Source organism: Papio anubis, chromosome 1, assembly GCF_008728515.1.
Source record: "Papio anubis isolate 15944 chromosome 1, Panubis1.0, whole genome shotgun sequence".
Taxonomy (NCBI): Eukaryota; Metazoa; Chordata; class Mammalia; order Primates; family Cercopithecidae; genus Papio; species Papio anubis.
The window spans coordinates 176836543-176862943 of NC_044976.1; the positions used below are offsets into that span (position 1 = coordinate 176836543).

Genomic DNA, 26401 nt, shown 5'->3' on the forward strand with positions numbered 1-26401 from the left:
TAGAGATTTGTCCATTTTATTGATCTTTTCAAATAACCAGCCTTTTATTTCATTGTAATTCTCCTTTTATTTCATCTATTTCTGCTTTTATCTTTCCTTCCTTCTGCTTGGACCTTGAGTTTCTAGTTTCTTGAGGTAATTTATTGAGACTCTTCTGCTTGAAGGTATGCATTTAGTGCTATAAATTTCCCTCAACACTTTATATCCTATAAATTCTGATGTATTTTCATTTTCATTCAGTTCAAAGTTGTTTGCTTTTAACTTCCCTTGAGACTCTCTCTTTGACCCATGGATGATTTAGAAACATATAAAAATTATTCGGCTGTGGTGGCGCACGTGCCCATAATCCCAGCTACTCAGGAGGCTGAGGCAGGAGAATTGCTTGAACCCAGGAGGTGGACCCGGGTTCACACCATTCTCCTGCCTCAGCCTCCCAAGTAGCTGGGACTACAGGCGCCCACCACCACACCCAACTAATTTTTTGTATTTTTAGTAGAGATGGGGTTTCACCGTGTTAGCCAGGATGGTCTTGATCTCCTGACCTCGTGATCCACTCGCCTCAGCCTCTCAAAGTGCTGGGATTACAGGCGTGAGCCACAGCACCCGGCCTCAGCTGGGTCATGTTTTTAAACTAATTTCCCAATCTTTTAATTGGTATATTTAGACTATTTACATTTCATGTAATTATTGATATATTAGGGCTTAAGTGGGTTTTTTATTGTAATAACTTGCGTCATATCATTTCTAACCCTTTCAGCCTTAGGAAGACAGTATTTCCTTTGTGTACATTTGAGAAGACAAAGGCTTAGGATTTTGGATAACTAAACGTGAGGTAACTGAAATGCCAAGTGAGAAAAGGCATCTCTTAAATTCCCATTGTATTTCTATTGAGAAATACAATGTATTTCTGTATTTGTTGTATTGTTTTTCATTTTCTGCCTGTTACTTGAACATTTTTCAGAATTCTACTTTTAGAGTGTATTTCTGCGTAAACACTATAAAACCACATTTAGTGGTTGCTCTATTAGATAAAAACAACTTGTCTACTGATTTTACCAATTCAAGTGAAGTATAGAAAACCTACCTCCCTTTAACTATTCCTGTTTATAATCATTAAATATTAACTCTACATACATTTTGAACATCAATAGCATAACTTCTACTTCAGCCAACAAGCAACATTTAGAGAACTTAGGAGGAGAGTGTATTCAATTTAGTCATTTTTTTTTTTTCTCATTGCGTCCTTTCTCTATATATCATGTTCCAGGGTTCCTTCTATTATCATGCCCCTCCTGTTTATAGAATTTCCTTTAGCCATTCTTTTTTGGGCAGGTCTGCTGGCAGCAAATTCTTCTCCCTTCATTACCAAAGGATGTTTTTGCTAAGGTACCTGGATTAGCAGTTTCCTTTCAGCACCTGGAAAATATTCTGCAACTTCTTTCTGGCCTCCATGCTTTCAGAATGAGTAATAAGTATCCGTTGTTTAAGCCATCTGGTCTATACGTTGTTATAGCAGCCTGAGCTAACACATTTATACTGTCTTTTATATTTATTCAGTTACCTTTTCCAGTGCTATTTCTTTGTGTGGACTCATGTTACTATCTAATCTTTCATTTCAGCCTAAAGAACTCCCGTTAGTATTTCTTGTAGTTAAGGTTTACTAGTGATAGTCTTTGTTTTTGTTTATGTGGGCATGTCTTACTAATTTCTCCTTCGTTTTTGTGGAATATTTTTACTGATAAAGATTTCTTGGCTATTTTTTTCTTTCAGTACTTGGGAATGTGCATTCACTGCATCCTGGCCTCTATGGTAGCTTATTATGAGAAGTGAGCTGTTAATCTTATTTAGGACCCATTGTTTGTGAATTGCTTTTCTCATGCTGTTCACAGTACTCTTAGTTTTGTGGATCTCTTTGAGTTTATATGGTAGTTTGTTGAGCTTTTTAAATGTGCAGGTAATGTTTCTCATCAAATTTTTAAACCTTTGGCAATTATTTCTTCAAATACACACTTTCTACCCCTTTACCTCCTCTCCTTCTGGAACTCCAGTTCTGGGTGCTAGTACAATTGACAGTGTCCTACATGTCTCTGAGGTTCCACTCCTTCACTCTTGTTTTTCAGACAGGATATTCTCAATTGGCCTGTCTTCAAGTTATTTCTTCTGCCAGTTTGAATCCACTGTTGAGACTCTAGTGAATTTTTAATTTTGATTCCTTTATCTTTCAGTCCACATTTCCATTTGGTTTGTTCATAATTTCTTTATTGGTATTTATTTGGTGAGACAGTCCTCTCTTATTTAGTTCTTCAGACATGGTTTTAGATCTTTGAACATGTTTTTAAAAGCTGACAAAGAGTATTTGTCTAATTAGTTCAACATCTGGATTTCCTCATAGACAATTCTGTTTCTTTATATGTCTTGTAATTTTCTGTTGAAAACTAGGCTTTTAAAATACAGTAGTCCCCCCTTCATCCTTGGGGATATGTTCTAAGATCCCCAGTGGATCCTTGAATCCACAGGTTGTACCAAACCCTGTACTTATGTTTTTTCCTACACCCACATAACTATGGTAAAGTTTATCAATTAGGCAGATCAACAACAATATACAATCATAGCAATATACTGTTCACAATTTCATGAGCTTTGTCTCAACTCTGACATAGAAAAAAGATTTGTTCTTCTCACAGATCTTACCAAATTCAGCATAATTTACTTTTTCTTTCCTTATTAAGTCAAGAACTCATATCTTTTCACTTAACAGAAGCACTTTATGGCTTCTCTTTGGTATACCCACATTGTCAACATCGCTACCATTGCATTTTGGGGCCATTAAGTAAAATGAACACAAACACTGCAATACTATGACAATCAACCTGGTAACCATAACAGGTACTAAGTGACTAATGGACGAGTAGCATATACAGCAAAGATATGCTGGACACGGGGATAATTCATGTCCCAAGTGGAATGGCACAAGATTTTCTCAGGCTACTCAGAACAGTTTGCAGATATTATGGAATATCCTGTCTGAAAAACAACAGTGAAGGAGTGGAACCTCAGAGACATGTAGGACACTGTCAATTGTACTAGCACCCAGAACTGGAGTTCCAGAAGGAGAGGAGGTAAAGGGGCAGAAAGTGTGTATTTGAAGAAATAATTGCCAAAGGTTTAAAACTTACGAGTTATTTCTGGGATTTTCCATTTAGTATTTTCAGAGTGCAGTTGACCATGGGTAACAAACTACGAGGGCAAAACCGTGGATACTGGGGAGACGACTGTAATACAATGTGGCAACTCTGGAAATCAGAATCCCTTTAGGTCCCCAGGGTTTGTTGTGTTTGCTGTTTAGTGGCCTTCTTTTGACTAACCCTGTAATGTGTGCATTCTCTGCTGTGACCACTGAAGTCTCTGCTTCATTAGCTTAGTGGTCAGCTAATAACTAGACAAACTTCTTCAAATGCTCTGAACCAGTAAGTCTCTGTCTTGCTAAAGCACTCTGTCTGGGATATGCCTTCAAAACTCCAGCATATAGTTTACAACTGTGGCTTTCCCTTCACTTTCTGCTGGTACACAGCCTCAATGCCAGCTACAGGTGAGGTTAGTGCCTTAGATTTTTTTCTTGGACATGCAAACAGTCTTGCACATAAGCGTGGCCTTTGAGATTCCCAGGAACATAATGGAACTTTTCAAAACCCTCTACAATTCTTACTTTTTAGTCAGCTGCTTTTTAGCCCCACATGCCTCAGGCAACTGCTGTGTTAAACAACTGCAGGGAACTATTTTTCACAAACCCTATGCAAATAGAGCTTTTTAAGCAAAGTGAGCTGAGTCCAGTCAAAGACATGCTCAGAGAAAAGAGCTTTTCAGTGAGGTTCCAGACAGGTCAAGAGTGATAATTCTCTGGAGTGTGATTTTTGGGGGGAGGGGAGGGTTGAGGCTATTTTGGGGGAAACTGAAACTTTTCTGGATAGAAATACAATGGGAATTTAAGAGATGCCTTTTCTCACTTGGCATTTCAGTTACCTCACATTTAGTTATCCAAATCAGAATCCTGAGCCTTTGTCTTCTCAAATGTACACAAAGGAAATACTGTCTTCCTAAGGCTCAAAGGGTTAGAAATGATATAATGCAAAACTTATTACAAAGCTAACGTAATCAAAATAGTGTGGTACTGGCATAAGAACAAACATATAGACCAATGGAATACAACACCCAGAAATAAACCCTCACATATGATTTAGAACAAGAGCACCAAGATCATTCAGTGGAGAAAGGGCTAAGAAAACTGGATATCCAAATACAAATGAACAAAGCTGGACACTGAACTTTCACCATACACAAAACTCAAAATGGATCAAAGACCAAGAGCTAAAACTACAAAACTCTTAAAAGAGGAGTATCTTCATGACACTGGATTTGGCAATCTTCTTGAATATGACACCAATAGCACAGCCAAAAGAAAAAACACACATACACTAGACTTCACCAAAACAAAAAAATTCTGTACATCAAAGGACACTATCAAGGGAATCAAAAGAAAACCCACAGAATGGGAGAAAATATTTGCAAATCATGTATCTGATAATGGATTACTAGCTAGAATAAAGAATGCCCACGACTCAACAATAACAGAACCCAATCAAAAATGGGTGAAGGACGTGAATACACATTTCTCCACAGAAAATACACAAATGGCCAATAAGTACAGGAAAAGATGCTCGGCATCACAAGCTATTAGGGAAATGCAAATTAAAACCACAATGAAAGGAGACATCCAATAAGACAGCTATCATAAGGATACCCTTTAGGATAGTTATTTTAAAAAGAAGAAAATAAAATAACAAGTATTATAGAGGATGCAAAAAAACCAGAACCCTTGTTCATTGGTGGTGGGAATATAAAAGAATGAAGCTGCTATGGAAAACAGTTTGGAGTTCCTCAAAAAATTAAACATAGAATTATCATATGATGCAGTAATTCTATTCCTTCATATATACCCAAAATAACAGAAGGCAGAACTCAATTATATACTTCTACAATAATGTTCGCTGCAGTATTACCAAAAGTCTCCATCAACAGAGGAATGGATAAACAAAATGTGGCATATACATACAATATTATTCAGCCATAAATAGGAATGAAATTCTGATACATGCTATCACATGAACCTTGGAAATAATGTGTGATTCCACTTAACATGAGACACCTAAAATAGTCAAATTCAAAAAGAGAAAGTAGAATAGAGGTTGCTAAGGGTTAAGAAGAGAAATGCATTACTTTAATTGCACACAGAGTTTCTGTTTGGGGTAATGAAAAAGTTTTACAAGTAGACAGTAGTGATCATTACACAGGATAGTGAATTTACCTAACCCCACTGAATTACGTGCTTTAAAATGGTTACAATTGTAAATTTGATTATGTGTATGTTACCATAAAAAAAATTTAGAAATAAGTACCCAAAGCCTTCACACCACATGTGGTGAGCCTTTTGTTCCTCAGTTGAGATAGTGGTGACAGAAATTACTTAGATAATACTTTTTGAAACCTTGGTTGGTAGTGATGCCCAATAGCATCTCCTCTCCCCCTACCCCAACACACATCCACACACAAAACACACTCAATACCCTATCAAATACCTAGAATTATATTTCACAAAGGATTACACAACCAATAATTTCACTAACGATGCAGTTTATATCCTCCCATACTGACAGATAAAAACACATACATTCTCTAAGCACAAAGCTTATATTCACAAATAACTCTCTGCTTAAAGACAAAATTTCAATTAATAATCACAATGGGAATTTAGTTATTTAATGCAACTACTAATCTAATGTCATCAACAAAATCTAAGCAGTTTTATCACAAAACCAGGGTTATATTCAGTGGGCATGCATTAATAATCTATACAACTTTAACATTACACCAGAAAATGAATTGAATATATAAAAGTTCCCTTGATTTTTGGTGGTTTTCAAATTTCATGGCACAGATTACAAAAAAAAAAAAAAAAAAAACCCTGTAAAAACAGATTTTAAATATTTTCAATAAAATGGTAAAAAATTGAATATATACCTTTAAGTTTTCATACCGGGCTGAAGATTTAAAACATCAAGCTGGCCCCAATCTGTCAAAACTGACAGAGAAATATTTACAATGACTAGACAGACTTTAGTTACAAAGGTACTGGAGGTCTACACCCTCCTATCAAAAACCCTTTAGGGTTAATTTCTCAATGCAAACATGTCTTTTTAAATACTGTGATATATAAAGTTGGAAACATACCTAGAGTCTGGAGAGAGATGAAATACAACACACAAGTCAATCTTATTTCTGACCTGTCAAAAAAGCCTTCTGGCTCCCAAACACCCAACACTGTCCCTCAACATAAAAATTAAGAACAGTAGAATGACTTTACCCTACTGGCTGACGTTTTTCTACAGAATTATCTTTCACTACGTATCAAAGCAGGGCTCAAGGTCCATTAACCTTCTACAGAGTGTAGTTAGAAGAGCGCCAAATTTATAAACTGATGTGGCAACCCCAAAATGATATACTTTTCCAATGGAAACAAACTTTTTTCCATTGTTCTGTGTGCCATGTTATTCTTGAAACTTATGTGGCTACAAATAAGAAAAAAATTAGGGAAGTTCTGAACATATCTTGTACTTTTCATCAAGGCTAAAGTGCAAAATATCTCCATTATCTCTGGTATTTTAATGGGAAAAAAATCACATATAATAAAGGAAATGAAGTGACAGCAGAATACAAAAAAAGCACTCTCAAATATATACTTGAAGACTATATTTTACTACCAATTTAATTTTTCTTTCTTCAGCAAAATCTGTCAATGAACCAAGTTCTCATAGAACTTAAGATTTTGTTTGATTCTTTCCAGGACCAGAAATTCCAAAATTACGGGGAAAAAGAATGGAAAAAAAATAACATTGCATGACAATGGACACAAAGTTCATAAAGAACTTCTTTTTAAAATGAGATGTTATGGAAGAAAATACCATGAAAAGAATAATCCTATGAGAATTGTTTTTAAGGACAGTAAATTTGAGCCTTGGGTCTTCATGAAGATACTACAGTTTATATAGAAAACTATAAATATACAAGACTCCGGGGGAAAAAAAGTCAGAATACATATTTAACTTTCTGCATGATTAAAAATCTTTTAAGGGGAGCGGGAAAAGGACAGCCAACTGAATCTTATAAGAATACAGAAACTGAAAAACTCCTGGGTCAAAAGGGTGCTCCAAGTGGAACCACACTTTGTGGGGGGGGGAAAAAAAACAAGAAATTTTAGATATATTTTTTTAAAGGAAAGAAAAAAATACTGAATAATTGCAATCCCTTCCAAAAAGGAAATCTTAAATTAAGGGGAAAAGATTTGAATAGCGTAAACGAGTCTGGCTCAGAAAGAAATTGAACAACATATCCAAGATCTGTCCATAAAAGTAATGCCAGTACATCTTTAATATTAAAGAAATAGGCTATAAAAAAGTTCAGTCTCAGAATTGGTTTTTAAAAGCTCATTTGTGCTCCTTTGTAGGTGCGTAGTAAAGTTCCATGGGTTTATTCACTTTCCAGTATTTCTCACTGACCAATTCCAAAGAAAAAGAGCCATTTAATACCTAAAACAAAAAAGAAAGAAATTATGAAAACTGCACAAACTACAATAATGAAATGAAACTAAAATTGAAGTCCACAGAATCTTTTTTTTCAATCTTAGGAATAACTACTTGTTACTTAACACTGTGTTACGATTTTTTACATTATTTATTAGATTCTACCCCACCACTTGCCACTCAGTTGGTCAATGTGCTCCCAGTTTCAACAGCCTATTATTTTAAATACTCACAGTGAACTGGCCACTGGCTGTTGCTATATAAATGGTATACTGCTTCTCACTGGCTGTATCAAGGTTCATCTGGTTTGATTCACCTTTGCTTCGAAGTTCTTCTAAAGCTAACCTCACAGCCAGATACTTGGATAAGTGATCGACAGTGGCGTTACCAGAAGTCTTTATGTATCTAGAAGAATAAATAATTAAAAATTTCATTTCTAGAATATGCCAATGAGAAAAATGTACTTAAATTATGGAACTAATACATTTCTTAAAAACTAAGTAAAATGGAAATGTCTCAATTGTTGACAAAATAATATCAGAAATCTACTGCTCTACAATCTAAATTTCTTATTGGTAGGCACAGAAGAAGGAAAAGTAAACACTCAATATCTTACTGTCAGTCCACGAAAGCTTTACCTACCTTACCTTCTGCAAAATATGATACACAGTGACAAAAATCAAACAAATACACAAAGCACTAAGGGGGAAAAAGGAACAACATATCCCCCAAACCTGAATGACCAGAATCTGCTGGCTATAGCAGCAACAGAAACAGAATAGAAGCTAATTTCTTTGTCTAAGAATTAAAATGTCTTTTTAAGACTAAGCATAGAAATGTTCATTTGGGCCGGGTGTGGTAGCTCACACCTGTAATCCCAACATTTTGGGAGACTGAAGCAGGTGGATCACTTGAGGTCAGGAGTTCGAGACCAGCCTGGCCAACATGGTGAAACCCCATCTCTACTAAAAATACAAAAATTAGCCAGGTGTTGTGGCGGGCACCTGTAATTCCAGCTACTCAGGGGAGGCTGAGGCAGAAGAATCGCTTGAACCCAGGAGGCAAAGGTTGTAGTGAACCAAGATGGCGCCACTGTACTCCAGCCTGGGAGACAGAGCAAGACTCCATCTCAAAAAAGAAAAAAAGAGGCCAGGCACGGTGGCTTGCGCCTGTAATCCCAGCACTATGGGAGGTCAAGGCAGGCAGATCACAAGGTCAAGAGAACGAGACTATCCTGGCCAACATGGTGAAACCCTGTCCCTACTAAAAATATAAAAATTAGCTGGGCTTGGTGGCACGAGCCTGCAGTCCCAGCTACTCAGGAGACTGAGGCAGGAGAATTGCTTGAATCCAGGAGGCAGAGGCTACAGTGAGCTGAGATCACGCCACTGCACTCCAACCTGGTGACACAGCAAGACTCCATCTCAAAAAAAAAAAAAAAAAAAAAAAAAAAAACAGTGAATTTGAGGATTTCTAAAGCATAATATATCATTCAATCCCTCATTCAATAAATATCTGATGCTTATCTGTACTCAATGGCAGGCAGTGTGCTGGAGATATGGTGGTAAAGTGCCATTCTTGCCAGCATGAGTTTTAGAACCTATTGGTACTCTAGTATCATTGTTGAGAAATTTGAATGGGCCCCTTTACCTTCTTTACCAAGGACAGTCATTCCTTTCAGATGTGCAACTTTGGGTGGAAAGCACGAGGGAGGAAGGAAGAAAAGAACAATCTAGGCAGCTAGTAACTGAACCACCACAATCAATGGGATGACAAATATTGCTCCTACTTCTTACACAAGACTGCCTTTTACCTCCAAAGTAAACATTCTGAATTTAGATAATCTGAAACTAATCCACACACTTACCTTGTCTGTGCACTGTCATCTTTTTCCATAAGTGTGGGATGAGGCCTGAATACTAATTCAATTTCACTAGCACCATCCATTACTGGATCAATTGCCATTGCTGCATTGTTATTATCAAGCTCAAGCCCAGAATCATCAGATGTTTTGGTCCGTTTGTTACTAGGGCCTGCTTCCTGATTGCTATGTGTGGAGGCATTACTACAGTGTGAACTGTCACCGTTATCTTCTGCTCCACTACCATTTTCAATCTGTTGTTTCTTGCCTCGCTGCAGTCTAGTCAAGAGGAAAAAAGGATGCATAAAATTTACTTTTAGGCCTTTAAAGCAACAAATCTGAAACATGTTTGCTACTGAACTTTAGAATTCCAAAACATACTGGTAACTGAATTTGCTCTGAGTTGGATGACATTGTTTCCCACATGTTCCTGAAAGGTCTAAAAAATTCTCTCTCACTCACAGGCAAACATTTAAATAATTTAACAACTGTTTCTATTCACTTAATAATTCTACTGGCCAGGCATGGTGGTTCGCACCTGTAAACCCAACACATTGAGAGGCCAAGATGGGAGGAGCTTGAGGCCAGGAATTTGAGACCTGCTTGGGCAACAAAGCAAGATCCTGTCTCTACCAACAACAAAAAACGTTAAGTAGCTGGGGGTGGTGGTGCACCTATTATCTCAGCTACTTGGGAGGCTGAGACAGGAGGATGGCTTGAGCCCAGGAGTTCAAGGGTGCAGTGAACTAGGATCACTCCACTGTACTCTGGCCTGGGTCAGAGTGAGACGCTATCTCTTAAAAATAATTTTCTTTATTAAACAAAAAACTTTAAGAATTAATTGACAAATCTTTATATTGTGATCATTTTATGTCATGAGGTTACAGGTCTGAAGAAAGGCATGATTCAGATACGAAAATGTAAAAGTTCTTAGGGAAGATATTTATGCCTCTTTAAAGAAATTCTTAAGGAAACAAAATTTAAGAAGAATAGTAAGTACTTTCTCCCTGCTGACCTTCCTCAAAGTCAGCTAAGGCAATACAAAATGAATCTGAGGAAAATGCGATGGTATCTAAATAACCAATGTGGATACAGAAGCTGCTCTCTAACAAGCTCAGACACTAAAACTAATTACCGGGCAAGGCACTTTATATATACAATCTTGTTTACTCTTCAAAACAACCTGTCAAGGCAGTTACCATACTGTCATTTTCTAGTTGAGAAAAGCAAAGAAACTCAGGTACAAGATTAAATAATTTGCCTAAGGTTATACAGCTAGTAAGTGCCAGAGCTAGAGCTAGGATGTGAACCAGACCACATTATTTCTACCACATTGTCTGCCTCCCTAACTTTATAGATAAAAAAAAAAAGAAGAAGGAATATATGATAAAAAAGAAATATGAAAGAATACCTTGCATTTGTAAGAATACTGTCATTATGTTTATGGCCAGAACAAGGAAATAACACTCCAATAGTTAGGAAAGATGCTCAAGAACTCATGCTCCAAACAAAAAAAAAAAAAAAAAAAAAATCCTGCTTGTAAAATTTATAGATCATTGCAAAACTAACAGGGGATGACCAGTATGTTAAATAAGAAACTATGATTCAAAAATATATAAGCACACATAATGGAATATTATTCAGCCCTAAAAAGGAAGGAAATCTTACCACATACAATATGAATAGACATGCTGAGGTCATTTAAGTAATATAAACCAGGCACCAAAGTACAAATACATAACTTGGTGGCCTATAGTCAAGTAAAAAGAGAAATTAATAATAGTAAATAACAACAACAAAAAACCCAGAAGTCCAAATACTGCATGATTTCACTCATGTGAGGTATCTAAGGAAGTCAAATTCATGAAACAAAGTAGAACGACAGTTACCGGGAACTGGGGGGAGGGAGAAATGAGGAGTTAGTGCTTAATGGATACAGGGTTTCAATTTTATAAGATGAAAAGAGTTGTGTAGATTGGTTCCACAACATTGTGAATGTTCAGCTTTGAGGAGCTGATCATTAAAAAAAAAAAAAAAAAAAAGAATGTACTTAACACTACTGAACCCTACACTTACAAATGGTTAAGATGGAAAATTCTGTTATATGTCTTTTACCACGACTTTCGGAAAAAAAGGTACGAACAGGCTAAAATAATGGGAAGAAAAATTAATAGCACAACATAAAGACAAAAATATCTTCTAAAATCCACAACTAAAGCAAATGAAAAGTTATTTTAGTTGACCATAAATTACAATGACCTAACAGGTTTATTAAGACTCAATATATTTATTTTTATCCCATACCTCTTTCCAAAAAAGGATTGATGTGACAGAGCTACATTAATGTAACTGCAGGCAGCGTTTAAAGAATAATGTTCATATAAAGAACATTAATAATCTATCATATCCTACATTTATCAAATCACATCTATGATACTACATACTGTCCTGAGGGTAGCATTTTAAGAATGACACCAATCTTGAGTGTCATATGAGGAACAAAAAAGAAATGAGGAATGTGAATATTAAGCCTTTGGAGGGACATGTACGAACATATATCTATATAAAAGTATTTGAAAACACAGAAGTAGAATCTGAAATATATGTAAAAGTCAACATAAGCATTTCAACATAAGACAAACCCACACTGCTGCACACAAGAGACTAATTTTAATTCAATGTAAAGGAAGAACTTAAAAATTCACACATCGATAAATATTTACTGAGCAGCTACTACTTTAAGCCAAGCATGGTTCTAAATAATGGTGTTAATAAGAATCAATGATACTGACATAGTCTCTTCCCTCTTAGGGGTCATATTCTAGTGTAGCAGGTCACACATCAGAGACTGATACGCGCTATGGGGAAAAAAATGAGGCAGAGAGGGTAAGGAATTATAGAGTCCTAGAATGGAAGATGACAACTTAAGCAGATACCTGCTAAGAAAGTGAGGTAGTGTGCCATGTGGATTATTTGGAAGAGGGTTCCTGAAATACAGTAGTGTAAGTACAAAGGCTCTGAGGCAGAAGAATGCTTGGTGAGTCTGAAGAACAATAAGGAAGCTGTAATAAAGTTGCCAACAAAAGAAAGGAGTGCCTATCACACAGCCCCACCACTAGAAATGTACAAGTAAAACCAAAGGAATATTTGCAAGGAGAGTCCTGCTTTTAGTAAAAGGTTAAATTGAACAACCATTAAAGTCCTTCCAACACTTAGGAATGTAAAATTCTTTTAAAAATAAATATATTTAACATTTAGTACATTATACTTTGGTAAACAGAGTGGTAGGTCAGTTTAATACTGTTAGAAGGGAGCACATCTTTTAACCTTTAAGTCAGTGGTTTTTGACCTTGACTACACTGCAGAATCATCTATGGAACCTTAAAAGCAGAAATGCCTGGACCCTGATTACTGGGACGGGGATGATGCCTAAAGCTTTGAGATTTACAAGTTTTCTGAGTGAGTCTGATGTTCAGCCAAGGCGAAAACCACTAGACTGAGATGGGGCTTTACTATTATCTCCTTCTATGGAAAATAATGATTCTCCTTGAGGCCTGAATAAATCAGACGATAATGTCAAAGAGGAAAAGAAGATGAGGGTAGGGAAAATGCCCACCTGATATAGGGTCTTAGAAACCATCATTAAAGTCTTTTGGTTTTTAGCCTGAATCTGAATGTGAATAGAAGCTATTAGAGGGCTCTGAGCAAAGGAAAACCATGACCTTCCTTTCAATTTAACAGTTATCTCTGGCTGCTGTGCTGAGAACAGACTATGTGGGAGTAAGCACAGGAAGTAGAAAAACCAGTTGGGAACTTATTTCAATACATCAAATGAAAGACTGTTGTGGCCTGAATGAATCTGGATATACTATGGAGAAAGCAAAAGATATTTATTTATTTACAGATTGGAATACAGGATGTGTGAAAGAGATTTAAAAGCGACTCCAAGGCCAGGTGTGGTGGATCACGCCTGTAATCCCAGCACTTTGGGAGACTGAGGCAGGCAGATCACGAGGTCAGGAGTTCGAGACCAGCCTGGTCAATATGGTGAAACCACATCTCTACTAAAAAATACAAAAATTAGCCAGGTGTGGTGGCGTGCGCCTGTAGTCCCAGGAGCTGAAGCAGGAGAAACGCTGGAACCCAGGAGGCAGAGGTTGCAGTGAGCCAAGATGGTGCCACTGCACTCTGGCCTGGGCGACAGAGCAAGACTCCATCTCAAAAAAAAAACTCTGAAGTTTTTGGCTTAAGCAAGTAGAATGATGGAGTTGCCATCACCCGAAATAAAATGAAGAGAAGTAGGGAGTAAGTTCAGTATTCATCATGTTAAGTTGGAGATGCTTATTAGATACCCATAAGGAGATGTGTCTAAAATTCAGGTAAGTCCAGGCTGGCTATATAAATTTGGGAGTCATCAGCATACAGATGGTAAATAAAACCGTAAAACTGAGTAAGATAATTTGGAGACAGATTTTGACAGAAACAAACACTGGTCTCTGGGACACACCATCTTTAACAGTTAGGGAAATTGAAATAAAAAGTACAAAAGAAACAAGTAAAGGAACAGTTAATGACATACAAAGGTAACCAAGAGACGATGGCCTCCTGAAAGCCAGGTGAAGAAAATTATTTAAAGAGAAGGGAGAAATTAATTGTGTCAAATGCTGCTAAGTAAGATGAGGTCTCAGAATCAGCCATTAGATGGCACAATGAAGAGATCACTAATAACACTGATAACAACAATATGATGGGGTGGTGAGGATGAATGTCTGATTGGAGGAGGTTCATAAAAGAATGGGAAAAGAATTGGAGATACAACTCTTTCAAGGAATTTTGCTATAAAAAGAAAAGGAGAAATAGAATGGTAAGTTGAGAAAAAGGTAGGTACAAGAGAGATTCTAGTATTTTTAATGAAATACCCTATTATGCCTAGAGGCATGTATTATACCTGCATGAAAAGTAATCATGCAGTACAACTATTTGTTACTGTATTTTAACTTTTTCAAACAGTAAATTTAATTGTTAATAAAGTATTCAGAAAAATAGCTACCCTCTCTGACCCTCTTTCCCATATACCTGTTCATGGCCTGTATCTTCAGTCCTTCCTCAATGCTGTGACTGAGTGCTTGCTGATTATTGTGCTTGTTGATCCTGGCTAATACTCTCTCTTGATGAGCTTCATACTCATCACGACTTGGATAAATTTTGCTGATGAGTGCATCAAAGTTTGGGTCTGGCCTTAGTGATCTTTTGGAAACTAGTTTTTTCCGACAGGTAGGACATTCTTTGTTGCTAAATAAAAGGAGGGGAAAGCAAATGTAAACAATGCTAGTATCTTTGGACTAAGACAAAAATATCTGGCTTCTGGATATTCACCTTAATTCCAATACCTTTAATAAGTCACAGAAATGTAAACCAATTAACCTGAATTTCCTTGAAACTCTGACTAGTGGGTAAGCAAGATTCTGGAAACCTCAAACACTCTATACCACTTGTCAAAATAAAAAATTTGAGTATTTCCAAAGATAATTTATAAATAAACATCTTAGAAATAAAAATCTATTCTCTTCTAATTTAAACTGCCCCTTTCCAATATCCAAGCTTTGCAAGAAAAAAATACCCACTAATATATATGTTAATTTATATGTAATAAATTATTTTATTGAAATAATACTTCCATAAGTATATTATTTTATATACTTAAGTGGAAAAATCATGGTTTTACGCTTTGTAATTTCCTCAAAACAAATACTCATCCTATGAAGTGTCTAAAAATCAGTGATTTCAATACAAAGATTTTCCTACAATTAAAACTTACACTTCAGAAAGATTTCTAGCTCTCAATCACTTATAGAAAATGTATTTCTCGGCTGGGTGCAGTGGCTCACACCTGTAATCTCAGCACTTTGGGAGGCCAAAGCGGGTGGATCACGAGGTCAGGAGTTCGAGACCAGCCTGACCAACACGGTGAAACTCCCCCTCTACTAAAAATAGAAAAATTAGCCAGGCATGGTGGCACATGCCTGTAATCCCAGCTACTCAGGAGGATGAGGCAGGAGAATCGCTTGAACCCAGGAGGTGGAGGTTGCAGTGAGCCAAGATCGTGCCACTACACTCCAGCCTGGGTGACAGAGTGAGACTCCATCTCAGGAAAGGAAAGGAAAAGGGAAAGGGGAAAGGAGTAAGAGGAAAGGGGAAAGAAGAAAAAGAAGAAAGGAAAGGAAATGTATTTCTCGGCCAGGTGCAGTGACTCATGTCTGTAATCCCAGCACTTTGGGAGGCCAAGGCCGGTGGATCACCTGAGGTCGGGAGTTCAACATGCTGAAACCTGGCCAATGTGTTGAAATCCCGTCTCTAGCAAAAATAATAAAAAAAATTAGCCGGCCATGGTGGCACAAGCCTGTAATCCCAGCTACTCTGGAGGCTGAGGCAGGAGAATCGCTTGAACCTCCAGGAGGCGGAGGTTGCAGTGAACCAAGATTGCACCACTGCACTCCAGCCTGGGCAAGAGCAAAACTCTGTCTCAAAAAAAAAAAGAAACAGAAAAAGTATTTCTCACACCCTGGAAAGCATTTTCATGGTACAATTTAAGCACCTAGTATAATAACTCTTTTCAACATACCCACTTCTAAGGGCTGTGATGATGCAGTCTGCACAAAAACGATGTAAACACTCCTTCGTAGTCATGGTGTTCTTCAACATATCCAAACAAATTGGGCACATTAATTCACTGTGTAGACTTCGAGGTGAAACCACAATTTCTAAGCCATCTGTTATTGCCTCCTGTAAAAGAGTCACTTTAAAATTAAAAGCTACTTAATTTTTTATTATGGACAAGCTCAAACATATAAAAATACTGGAAATGGTAAAAACAAACATATATGTACCCATCACCCAGCCACTGCCATTGTCAACTCACAGCTAATTTTGTTTTGGCTATAATCACCTACAGCTTCCCTCAGCCCCACCACCACTATATTATATAAATGCTCTTACTTTAATGCTAAAGATAACATATTCATGTATTTAAAAGCTTACTAGTGGGAAATTAGCCTGGTATAATAAAAAAACATTGAATTTGGAATCATATACCTTAGGTTAGATCTAGTTCTAGTCAAATTAACTAGCTTAGTCTAAATAATTATTTAACATTGCTTTCTTACCTGCAAAATGAGAAAGTTAGGGCTAAATTAACCCTTAGAAAACATCCATCTTCAAAAGTTACACCATTTTCACAATAAATTATATGTTTCATGTTGACCATGAAAATAAGATTCCAATAAAAGTAGTCTCTAGTTTATAAATAGCTTAATAGAATTTCATTTTAAAATACTTTTGAACCCCGAAAATTATTTTCCACAGAGCAATTTTATACAAAGTAGTCAGCTTCTCACACTAACCCAGAAGCTGATTTATACCAGAATATATCCAAAGTATAAAATGTATTGCTGTATCTAACTGTCATGCCTAAATATGTTTCTCTCCAAAATGCATCTGGAGTTCCAATGTAAAATTTCAGGACTTATCTCCCCTGCTGCAGAGTGATTAGTGAATCCTACTTGGTTCACTACCCTCTCCACAAGCTGGCAGTGAGAACATAGATTACTCAGCTCTAAAGCCACCAATATCAACTCCTATGGATTGAGGAGAGTTCTAGTACGGTGAGAATTGTAAAGCAAGATGCAGGTATAAGTAAGTGGCTTTCAATAGGTTCCTGTGCTTCCTGTTTCCACTGGCAGTCCATCATACTTGTGCTTTCTTTATATGGTCAAAGATAGATTACTCCACAAAGAAAAACATAGAAACTATAGCTATTGTTCATAAAGGGCTCAAGTATTAATAAAATATGCTTGTGAGGTTTCAGCTTCTCTATATATCCATAAATACACAAATATGAATATATACAAATATGAAATAAAAAATTTTCTTTTTCCCTTAGTTTAACACTTAGACAAACTTGATTTAGGAAACTATCACTCAGAGTATATTGATGACCCAGAGAGTAATCAAGTCGGTTCTCCTCTGCCTCTTTAGAACATGCCTAACAAAATCCCAACCCTGGATAAATTCAACCATCTATGTTCTCCGCCCGGGCTGTACTTGTGCAGATATGTAGCACTGTAGGGGAAGAGAAAAAGGGAAAACCACCTTGGTATAACTAAAAATTTCACCAGCCTCATATGGGTGTTCAACACTGTTCAGCAACTGGTTAATCTAACAAACTCGCTTTTCCTTTCTATACATTATTTTACACCTTTTCTTCTATCTGCTGACCTTTTTCCATCTTCACGTTCGATAAACTATCTTACCTCAATTTATTGAGGTATTTCATTAAAAGAGAGTTCCTTCATTTCCTCTGTATGAAATCTATACATCATCTATCTCTCTTGTTATAAGGAGAAACTATACCTTGTCCTATCAAAGGTATATTCCTTTGTACCCTCTCAAAGACATTCTTCTTTTGATTATTCTATCTGCTCTCTGATTTCAGCCATCTCTCCTTCTCCATTGAATCGGCCTAAGAGATTAGAGTCTCAGCTTGGGCTGCGGCATAGTAAAACATGAATGATGCATCCTAGAGCTGTCCAAGGGGAGAGAGAAGACGGGCACTCTATCTCCAGTTTGTTTTTTTTTCTTTGAGACAGAGTTTCACTCTTGTTGCCCTGGCTGGAGTGCAATGGCATGACCTCAGCTCACTGCAAACTCCACCTCCCGGGTTCAAGCAATTCTCCTGCCTCAGCCTCCCGAGTAGCTGGGATTACAGGCGCCCACCACGGCCGGCTAATTTTTTGTATTTTTAGTCAAGACAGGGTTTCACCATGTTGGTCAGGCTGGCGCAAACTGCTGACCTCAGGTGATCCACCAGCCTCAGCCTCCCAAAGTGCTGGGATTACAGGCGTGAGTGAGCCACTGTGCCCGGCCTCTATCTCCATCTTATAAACACAACTGAAAACTCAATTTCACATTGGTCCCCAGTTTTTACTCCATTTCTCGGCTCCCCTGCATAGCTGAATTTCTCTGAAGAACTGCCTATTCATCTTCTGTCACTTCTACCCTCCCCTTACTGGGCCATATATATATAATTATCATATCCTTGATTCATCGTGTGAACCAATGATGAGACTGCCACCATGATTCCATTCAACCCTCAACCTTGTACAATCTACTCAGGTGAGCTTGCTCTTGTCAAGGTCACCAAGTATATACAGTTGACCCTTGGTATCCATGGGGGATTGGCTCCAGGAACTTCCACAGATATCAAAATCCTTGGATGCTCAAGTCCCTTATAACTTAGGCATATTCTCCCATGTACTTTAAATTAGGAATCCCAACCCTCAGGCCATGGACAGGTACTGGCCTGTTAGGAATCAGACCACACAGCAGGAGCTGAGCAGCAGACGAGGAAGCATTACCGCCTAAGGTCCGCCTCCTGTCAGATCAGTGGTGGCATTAGATTCTCATACGAGTCCGAACCCTATTGAGGATTGCACACGCAAGGGATCTAGACTGCATGCTCCTTATTAGAATCTAATGCCTGATGATCTGAGATGGTGCAGTTTCATCCTGAAACCATCCCCTACCCACCCACCCACCCCCAATCCATGGAAACACTGTCATCCATGAAAATGGTCCCTGGGGACTGCTACTTTAAATCATCTCTAAATTACTTGTAATACTTAATACAATGCCCGTACAGCACCTCATTTGCATGGATTCAACATAGTACTTAGCACATGGAAAATTCAAGTTTTAGTTTTTGGAACTTTGTGAAAATTTTTTTTTCCTGAATTTTTTCAATTGTGGCTGCTTGAATCCACAGATGCAGAACCCCATATATGTGGAGGGCCAACTGTATTGTCAACTCTAATTTACACTTGTCTAACCTTCACCTTATTCAGCCTGTCACTAGTGTTAAACACTTTAACTACGTCCTCCTTGAAATAATTCCTTTAGCTTTTTTTTTTTGAGACGGAGTTTCACTCGTGTTGCCCAGGCTGGAGTGCGATGGCGCAATCTCAGCTCACCACAACCTCCGCCTCCCAGGTTCAAGCGATTCTCCTGCCTCAGCCTCCCAAGTAGTTGCAACTACAGGCGCCCACCACCACGCCTGGCTAATTTTGTATTTTTAGTAGAGATGGAGTTTCTCCATGTTGGTAAGGCTTCCTTTAGCTTTTAAATCCCTCCCCCCTCTCAAATACTGTTTTTCCTTCTTTTTCTCTGGATGTTCCTCTCAGTTTCCTTCACTGGTTCCTTGTCCATTACCTAATTTCTAAATGCTGAAGCAGCTCTGGATGAAGTTATAGGTCCTCTGCTCAATTCTCTGGATGATTTTATCCATTCCTATTGCTTAAAATATGCTGGCTGTCAATCCCTAAAATTTTATATTTAGTCCAGACTAATATAAAAATCATCTCTAGCTGGCATCTCTGCCTGCCTGTTGTATAGGAATCTCGAAATTAATCCAATGTTAAGCATGTTTATTGCCTTCAAACCTGCTCCTCCCCTAGTCTTTGCCATCATCTCAAAACAGTCTTCTTTGGTGCCTTATCGGTACTTATTACAGCAAGGAGGACTTGCCCAACTTTCTACAACTTCTCGCATGTGAATTTTATAGATATTTACTTGTTCAATGTCTATAAAGTCCATGGTTGGTGCTACATCTGTTTTACTCACCACTGTTTACCCAGTACCTACCACAAAAGCTTGTATAGAGTATTCAGATTATTTGTTCAATCAATGAATAAAGTGTTAACAAACATACAGAAGTCAGGAATGATTGAATATAAATTTATTATTACTGTATGTTCTATTTAAGTTTTCATGTTCTAAAAATGTATCCCAGTTTACATGTCTCATATGCCCTTTGGCAGTCATCTTAGTCATTACCTGAGGTGTTCGTTGTAACTCATATAAACTGAGTTCCCATGTTTTGCTTAATGGTTGAGTTCCATTTGTCTGCACAGCCTGAGACATTGCTGGAAATCAAAAAGAGAGAAAAACAATTTTAGTATTTGGAAGGGAAGTGCTATGGTCTGAATGTATGTGTCCCACCAAAATTCCTACGTTGAAATCTAATCTCAATGCAGCAATATTAACAGGTGGGGACTTTGGGAGGTGATCAGGTTATGAGGGCCCCACCCTCATGAATGAAATTAGTGCCTTTATAAAAGAGGCTTAACGGAAACTTTTGGCCCTTCCAGCATGTTCAGACACAGAGAAGCAGCTATAAGGAATAGGCCCTCACCAGATGCTGCATCTGCTGGTGCCATGATCTTGGAATTCCCAGTCTCCAGAACTGTAACACATTTCTGTTGCTTATAAATTATCCAGCCTAAAGTATTTTGTTATAGCAGGCCAAATGGATTAAGACAGGAAGTAAATCTCAAAACTGATTTTTAGTAATTGTTAATCTTGAGAATAAAAACAAATTATTCACTGGTTCTCAAAAAATAAGAAGAATAAAAACTCAAGAATCTTTTACACTTATAAATATGAACTACTTGACAGTAAAAGCCTACTGACTTCCAAACGCCTAAGAGCTGGCATACAGGAAGTACCTAACATATCAAAAGTGCTTAATTACTACTGAATGTATAGAAGATTATCTTAACCCAAAACAATAAATATTTTTATGAAATTCACAGTCATAGAACTTAGAACTAAATCAGGAAAATTTCAGATTCTTCAGCATAGCTATCTAGTCCAACGCTGCCCAAGTTAAAATATCTACTTTATAGCACTTTAAACCACTAGTCATTCTGCTCTACTTTCACAGCTTCACTCATGAAAAATTATCTTCAGAAAGCTCTTCCTAATGTTGAGACCCAAACTGCTACCTATTCATCCTATAGCTGTCCTCTGAAGACAAACTAATAATAATAATAATAATGATTAGTCTATAATTTTTCTACATGACAGTCTTTCAAATATTTGGAAAATGGTATCATATCCCACCTGATTTTCCTTTCCTTTTGGATAAATATCCTAGTTCTGCCTATTGTTCCCCATTTGACACCATTTCAAAGTCTCCTCACCACCCTGATTAATTTCGCCTCCTTTCCTGATATAAATGAACTGAACAGCATGAGACCAACTTCTCTGCTTGTCTTTGAGTAGGGGGACATCTAGTATAAATGTGGGGAAGAGGGTTGTAGATAAAAAACTCACTCCTGTGGGGCACAGAAAAATGAAGTGGCCCCAGTCATCCAAGTATTTAGTAAATATCTATCACTAGTCAAGCAGAACTGCCCCAGGGTCCTTGTCTAGAAGGAAATGCATGCAAATAGCTCAACTACAATCGATAAGACAAAGTCTAAGCAGGAATATAGACAAAAATAAATGGAATTATAGAGGTGGATTGGGGAATTTAAGGAGTTAAATAGGCTTTGGCAGAGATGAAATAAACCTTAAAAAGAAAGGCATTATCAATCCAACAGAGCTTAAAGGAAAAAAATAAATATATTAATAGAGATTACTATAGTGGAATGGAAGTATAAAAGAGGGTTCTAAGCAAATTACAGCACCATGTATGGGCACGCTTATGATTGGAAGATATTAAAAGTTTTAAACAGGGCCAGGTGCGGCGGCTCATGCCTGTAATCCCAGCACTTTGGGAGGCCGAGGCAGGTGGATCACTTGAAGTCAGGAGTTCGAGACCAGCCTGGCCAACATGGTGAAACTCAGTCTCTACTAAAAATACAAAAATTAGCCAGGTGTGGTGGCGCGTGTCTGTAATCTCAGCTATGTGGGAGGCTGAGGTAGGAGAATCGCTTGAACCTGGGAGGTGGAGGTTGCAGTGAGCTGACATCGTACCACTGCACTCCAGCCTGGGCGACAGAGCGACACTTAGTCTCAAAAAAGGAAAAAAAAAAAAAGGTTTAAACAGGAGAGTAACATGATCAAATCATTCACAAAAACTCAAGTAGTATAGAAGGTAGAAGACTAGAAAGCAGCTAACAATAAAATCAGTGAGAGAAAGTTGTTAAAAACCTGTATGATATTAACTATCTGAACTAAAGCAATTAAACATGGACAGAGAGACAATTAGACCACTAAGTGATATACAAGACACTGGTATAAGAAAGAAGGGTCAAATATGGCTCTGAGAAAGCAACCATTTTTTTATTAAGAGAGAACACAAAAGAAAAGTATGCATTAGAAGAGCAGTACAGTTGCTACACACACTGAGTTCCAGTTACAGACCACTAAAGTAGAGTGGTCCAGTAGATGGTGGGGGAAAAAAAAATTCCCATGCTTCCCTGAAGACACAACATGTCCCTCATTCCTGTACTCTGGAGCTAACGGTTAACAGACTGGTAATCACAGAGTTTGATTATTCAGTCATAGGCCCTAGCTACCATTTTATAAGTATTATTAGACACCTACTATGGCAACCCTCTCTTGTGAATCAAAGTGAAAGCTGCAAGCTTCTCCTGGTAGAATTCCTGCTATATGCATTCTTACTACAATCTTAAATTATTACACTTAGTAGGCTAGATGGCACAATTTCTCCAAGGATGATTTCTAGTTACCTCAGCTATTATGAAGAATTTGGGGCACATCAAAGGTAATACAGCTCAGAGAAGCTCTAGAAAGGAAAGGAAAAAAAGTACCAAATATACAATGGCCTTGTGTGACCAGCATGCCAAGGTCTTAAAATAAAACTGACTTGAAAACAGCATCCCTAAAAGATTCTCTTGCTAAAGTCAGAAGAGGGAAACAAAACCCCTCAAACTATCTGAAACGTGCCCTCCTTATGCATCTAACATTATCATGCTTTACCACCGCCATCAGCATATATTCCTTTTGTTCTTCTCTATTGCCTCCCCCAAAATCCTAAATGAACTATCCTTTCCTAAGGTCTTCTCCCCGAAAACAACCAATGACCTAATACTCATTTAAAATTGCTACAATGCTGCTTCTAGTGGTAAGCCAACAGAAACTGAATTAAGGCATGGTTTAAGGCTAACAGTTAAAGCCAACAGATAGCTAGAAGATGACTTAAAGACTGGGGAGGTACGGGGGCTCACAGGACTGCTTGAGGTCAGGAGTTCAAGATCAGTCTGGGCAACACAGCAAGACGCCATCTCCACACAAAAAAATTAAAAATTAGGTGGGTGTGATGTCGTGTGCCTATCGTTCTACACACTTGGGAGGCTAAGGCTGGAAGATCGCTTGAGCCCAGGAGTTTAAGGTTTCAGTGAGGTACGATTGTGCCACTGCACTCCAGTCTGCAACAGAGTGAGACCCTGTCCTTATTTTTTTTTTTTTAAGGAAAAAACATAAAAAAAAAAAAAAAAAAAGTTGGGGTGGGGGCAGGCACAGTGGCTTACACCTGTAATCCCAGCCCTCTGGGAGGCCGAGACAGGTAGATCACTTGAGTCCCAGAATTTGAGACCAGCCTGGGCAACACAGCAAAATCCCCTCTCTATAAAAAATACAAAATGTTAGCCAGGAGTGGTGGCACACACCTGGAGCCCCAGCTACTCAGGAGGCTGAGGTTGTAGTGAGCTGAGATTACACCACTGCACTCCAGCCGGGGTAACAGAGTGAGCTCAGGTCTCAAAAAAAAAAAATATATATATATATATACACACACACATATATATACACACACACACACACACACCCCTAATAATAGTCACTAGAGTAAGAAAAAGAGTTGGCCTGTAGTCCCAGCTACTCAAGAGTCTGAGGCAGGAGGACTGCTTGAGCCCAGGAGTTTGAGGCTATAGGAGAGACCCTGTGTGGGAAGGGAGAGGGAAGGAGAGAGAAAGTGAAGAGTGGAGGGGAGAGACATGAGAAATTGCCATCAAGACTTTATACTGTGGAACAGACCCAAAGTTAATATAATAAAAACCCTGGCTGTCTTCTTGTTCATAAGCTAAAAACATAAAATACAGGACTTATAAAAGAAAATTAAAATGGAAAATTGCAAATTTGGATAATCTCCACTATGTAGCTGAAAACATTCAAAGAACCTGAGAAAACTGACAAAATACAAACTAAAACAAACATACAGCCCTTCGAATAAACCTAGCTATCAAAATAATTTTTAAAAATCAAAAGATATTTTATCCTCTAAGAATTAAAGACCTACTTATAAGATACTAGTAGATAAAGCAAGCAGAAAAATAAGAGGCTTTGTTCCATATTAGCAAACAAAGAAGCAGGGGAAAAAAACAATGGCCAGAGTCTATCCAATGATGCTGCTTTGAAGATGACTCTAGTTGTTGAATTTGAGGTGAATCATGTATAAATATAGATGGCCAGCTTCTATGTAGATATTAGGCTAGTGCAAATTAATTGTGGTGTTTGCATTGTTGGAATTCACTATTTGATACTGGAATACATTCTTCAATGTGGTTATGTTATACATCATTTTAATGGGCATTTCTCACTTTATTTTTTTTGCTAATGAGTTATTACTTGCTGTTTATGTGTATTTTAGACTATGGAAATGGAGTTAGACAAAAAACAAATCTGAGTGATTTTCTTATTCGAGTTCAAAATGGTTTGTGAAGCACTGGAGACAACTCTCAACATCAACAATGCATTCCACCCAGGAACTGCTAATGAACATACAGGGCAGTGGTGGTCCAAGAAAGAAGTTCTACAGGCTGAGTACGGTGGCTCACGCCTGTAAACCCAGCACTTTGGGAGGCCAAGGAGGGTGGTGGATTACCTGAGGTCAGGAGTTCAAGACCAGTCTGGCCAACATGGCAAAACCCTGTCTCTACTAAAAATAAAACATAAAAACAATTAGCCAGGCATGCTGGCATGTGCCTGTAATCCCAGCTACTGGTGGGCTGAGGCAGGAGGATGACTTGAACCTGGGAAGCAGAGGTTGCAGTGAGCCGAGATCATGCTACTGCACTCCAGCCTGGGCAACAGAGCGAGACTCTGCCTCCAAAAAAAAAAAAAAAAAAATGTTCTGCAAAGGAGACAAGAACCTTGAAGATGCAGAGCATAGTGACCAGCCATCGGAAGTTGACAACGACCATCTGAGAACAATCATAGAAGCCGATCCTCTTATAACTACACTAGAAGTTACCAAAGAACTCAACGTCTACCATTCTATGGTCGTAGCATTTTAAGCAAACTGGAAAGGTGAAAAAGCTCGGTAAGTGGGTGTCTCATGAGCTGAGCAAAAATCAAAAATAGCACAATTTTTAAGTGTTGTCTTCTCTTATTCTACGCAACAATAAACCATTTATCCATTGGATTGTGACTTGTGACGAAAGTGGATTTTATTTGGTAACTAGTGATGACCCGCTCAGTGGTTGGACTGAAGCACTTCCAAAGTTCCAAAGTACTTCCCAATGGCAAACTTGCACCAAAAAAACAGTCATGGTCACCCTCTGGTGGTCCGCTGCCGCTACAGCTTTCTGATCCACTACAGATCCTGGCAAAACCATTACATCTGAGAACTATGAGCAGCAAATCGATGAGATGCACTGAAAACTGCAATGCCCGTGGCTGGCATTGATCAACAAAAAGGGCCCAATTCTTATCCACAACAATGCTCAAATGCACGTCACACAACCAACACTTCAAAAGTTGAAGGAGGCCAGGCACCGTGGCTCACACCTGTAATCCCAGCACTTCGGGAGGCTGAGGCAGGTGGTTACCTGAGGTCAGGAGTTCGAGACCAGCCTGGCCAACATGGTGAAACTCCCCATCTCTACAAAAAATACAAAAATTAGTCAGGCGTGGTGGCACATACTTGTAATCCCAGCTACTCAGGAGGCTGAGGCAGGATAATTGCTTGAACCCAGGAGGCAAGAGGTTGCAAGTGAGCCAAGATTTCACCACTGCACTCCAGCCTGGGCAACAAGAGCGAAACTCCACCTAAAAAAAAAAAAAAGGTTGACAGAATTAGGCTACCGTTTTGCCTCATCCACCA

General features: G+C 38.2%; 1 protein-coding gene across 4 annotated transcripts in view; it reads right to left on the reverse strand.

The window, feature by feature from the left end:
• Positions 1-5253: 5253 nt before the first annotated feature.
• The window catches only part of RNF2 (ring finger protein 2), a 55750-nt gene continuing 34602 nt past the window's right edge, over positions 5254-26401 (reverse strand). The window contains exons 1-7 of one of the 4 annotated variants that reach the window (XM_009191712.4): positions 26222-26262; positions 20383-20471; positions 16118-16278; positions 14572-14787; positions 9502-9774; positions 7868-8039; positions 5254-7640 (exon numbers count right to left, since the gene is read on the reverse strand). In XM_009191712.4, coding sequence (XP_009189976.1) covers positions 7539-7640; positions 7868-8039; positions 9502-9774; positions 14572-14787; positions 16118-16278; positions 20383-20469 — 1011 coding nt within the window. In that variant the 5' untranslated portion in view covers positions 20470-20471; positions 26222-26262 and the 3' untranslated portion in view covers positions 5254-7538. Of the gene's footprint in view, positions 7641-7867; positions 8040-9501; positions 9775-14571; positions 14788-16117; positions 16293-20382; positions 20472-26221; positions 26263-26401 lie in introns of those variants that run through there. The other 3 variants (XM_003893395.4, XM_017951344.3, XM_017951345.2) reach the window with 3 other exon arrangements.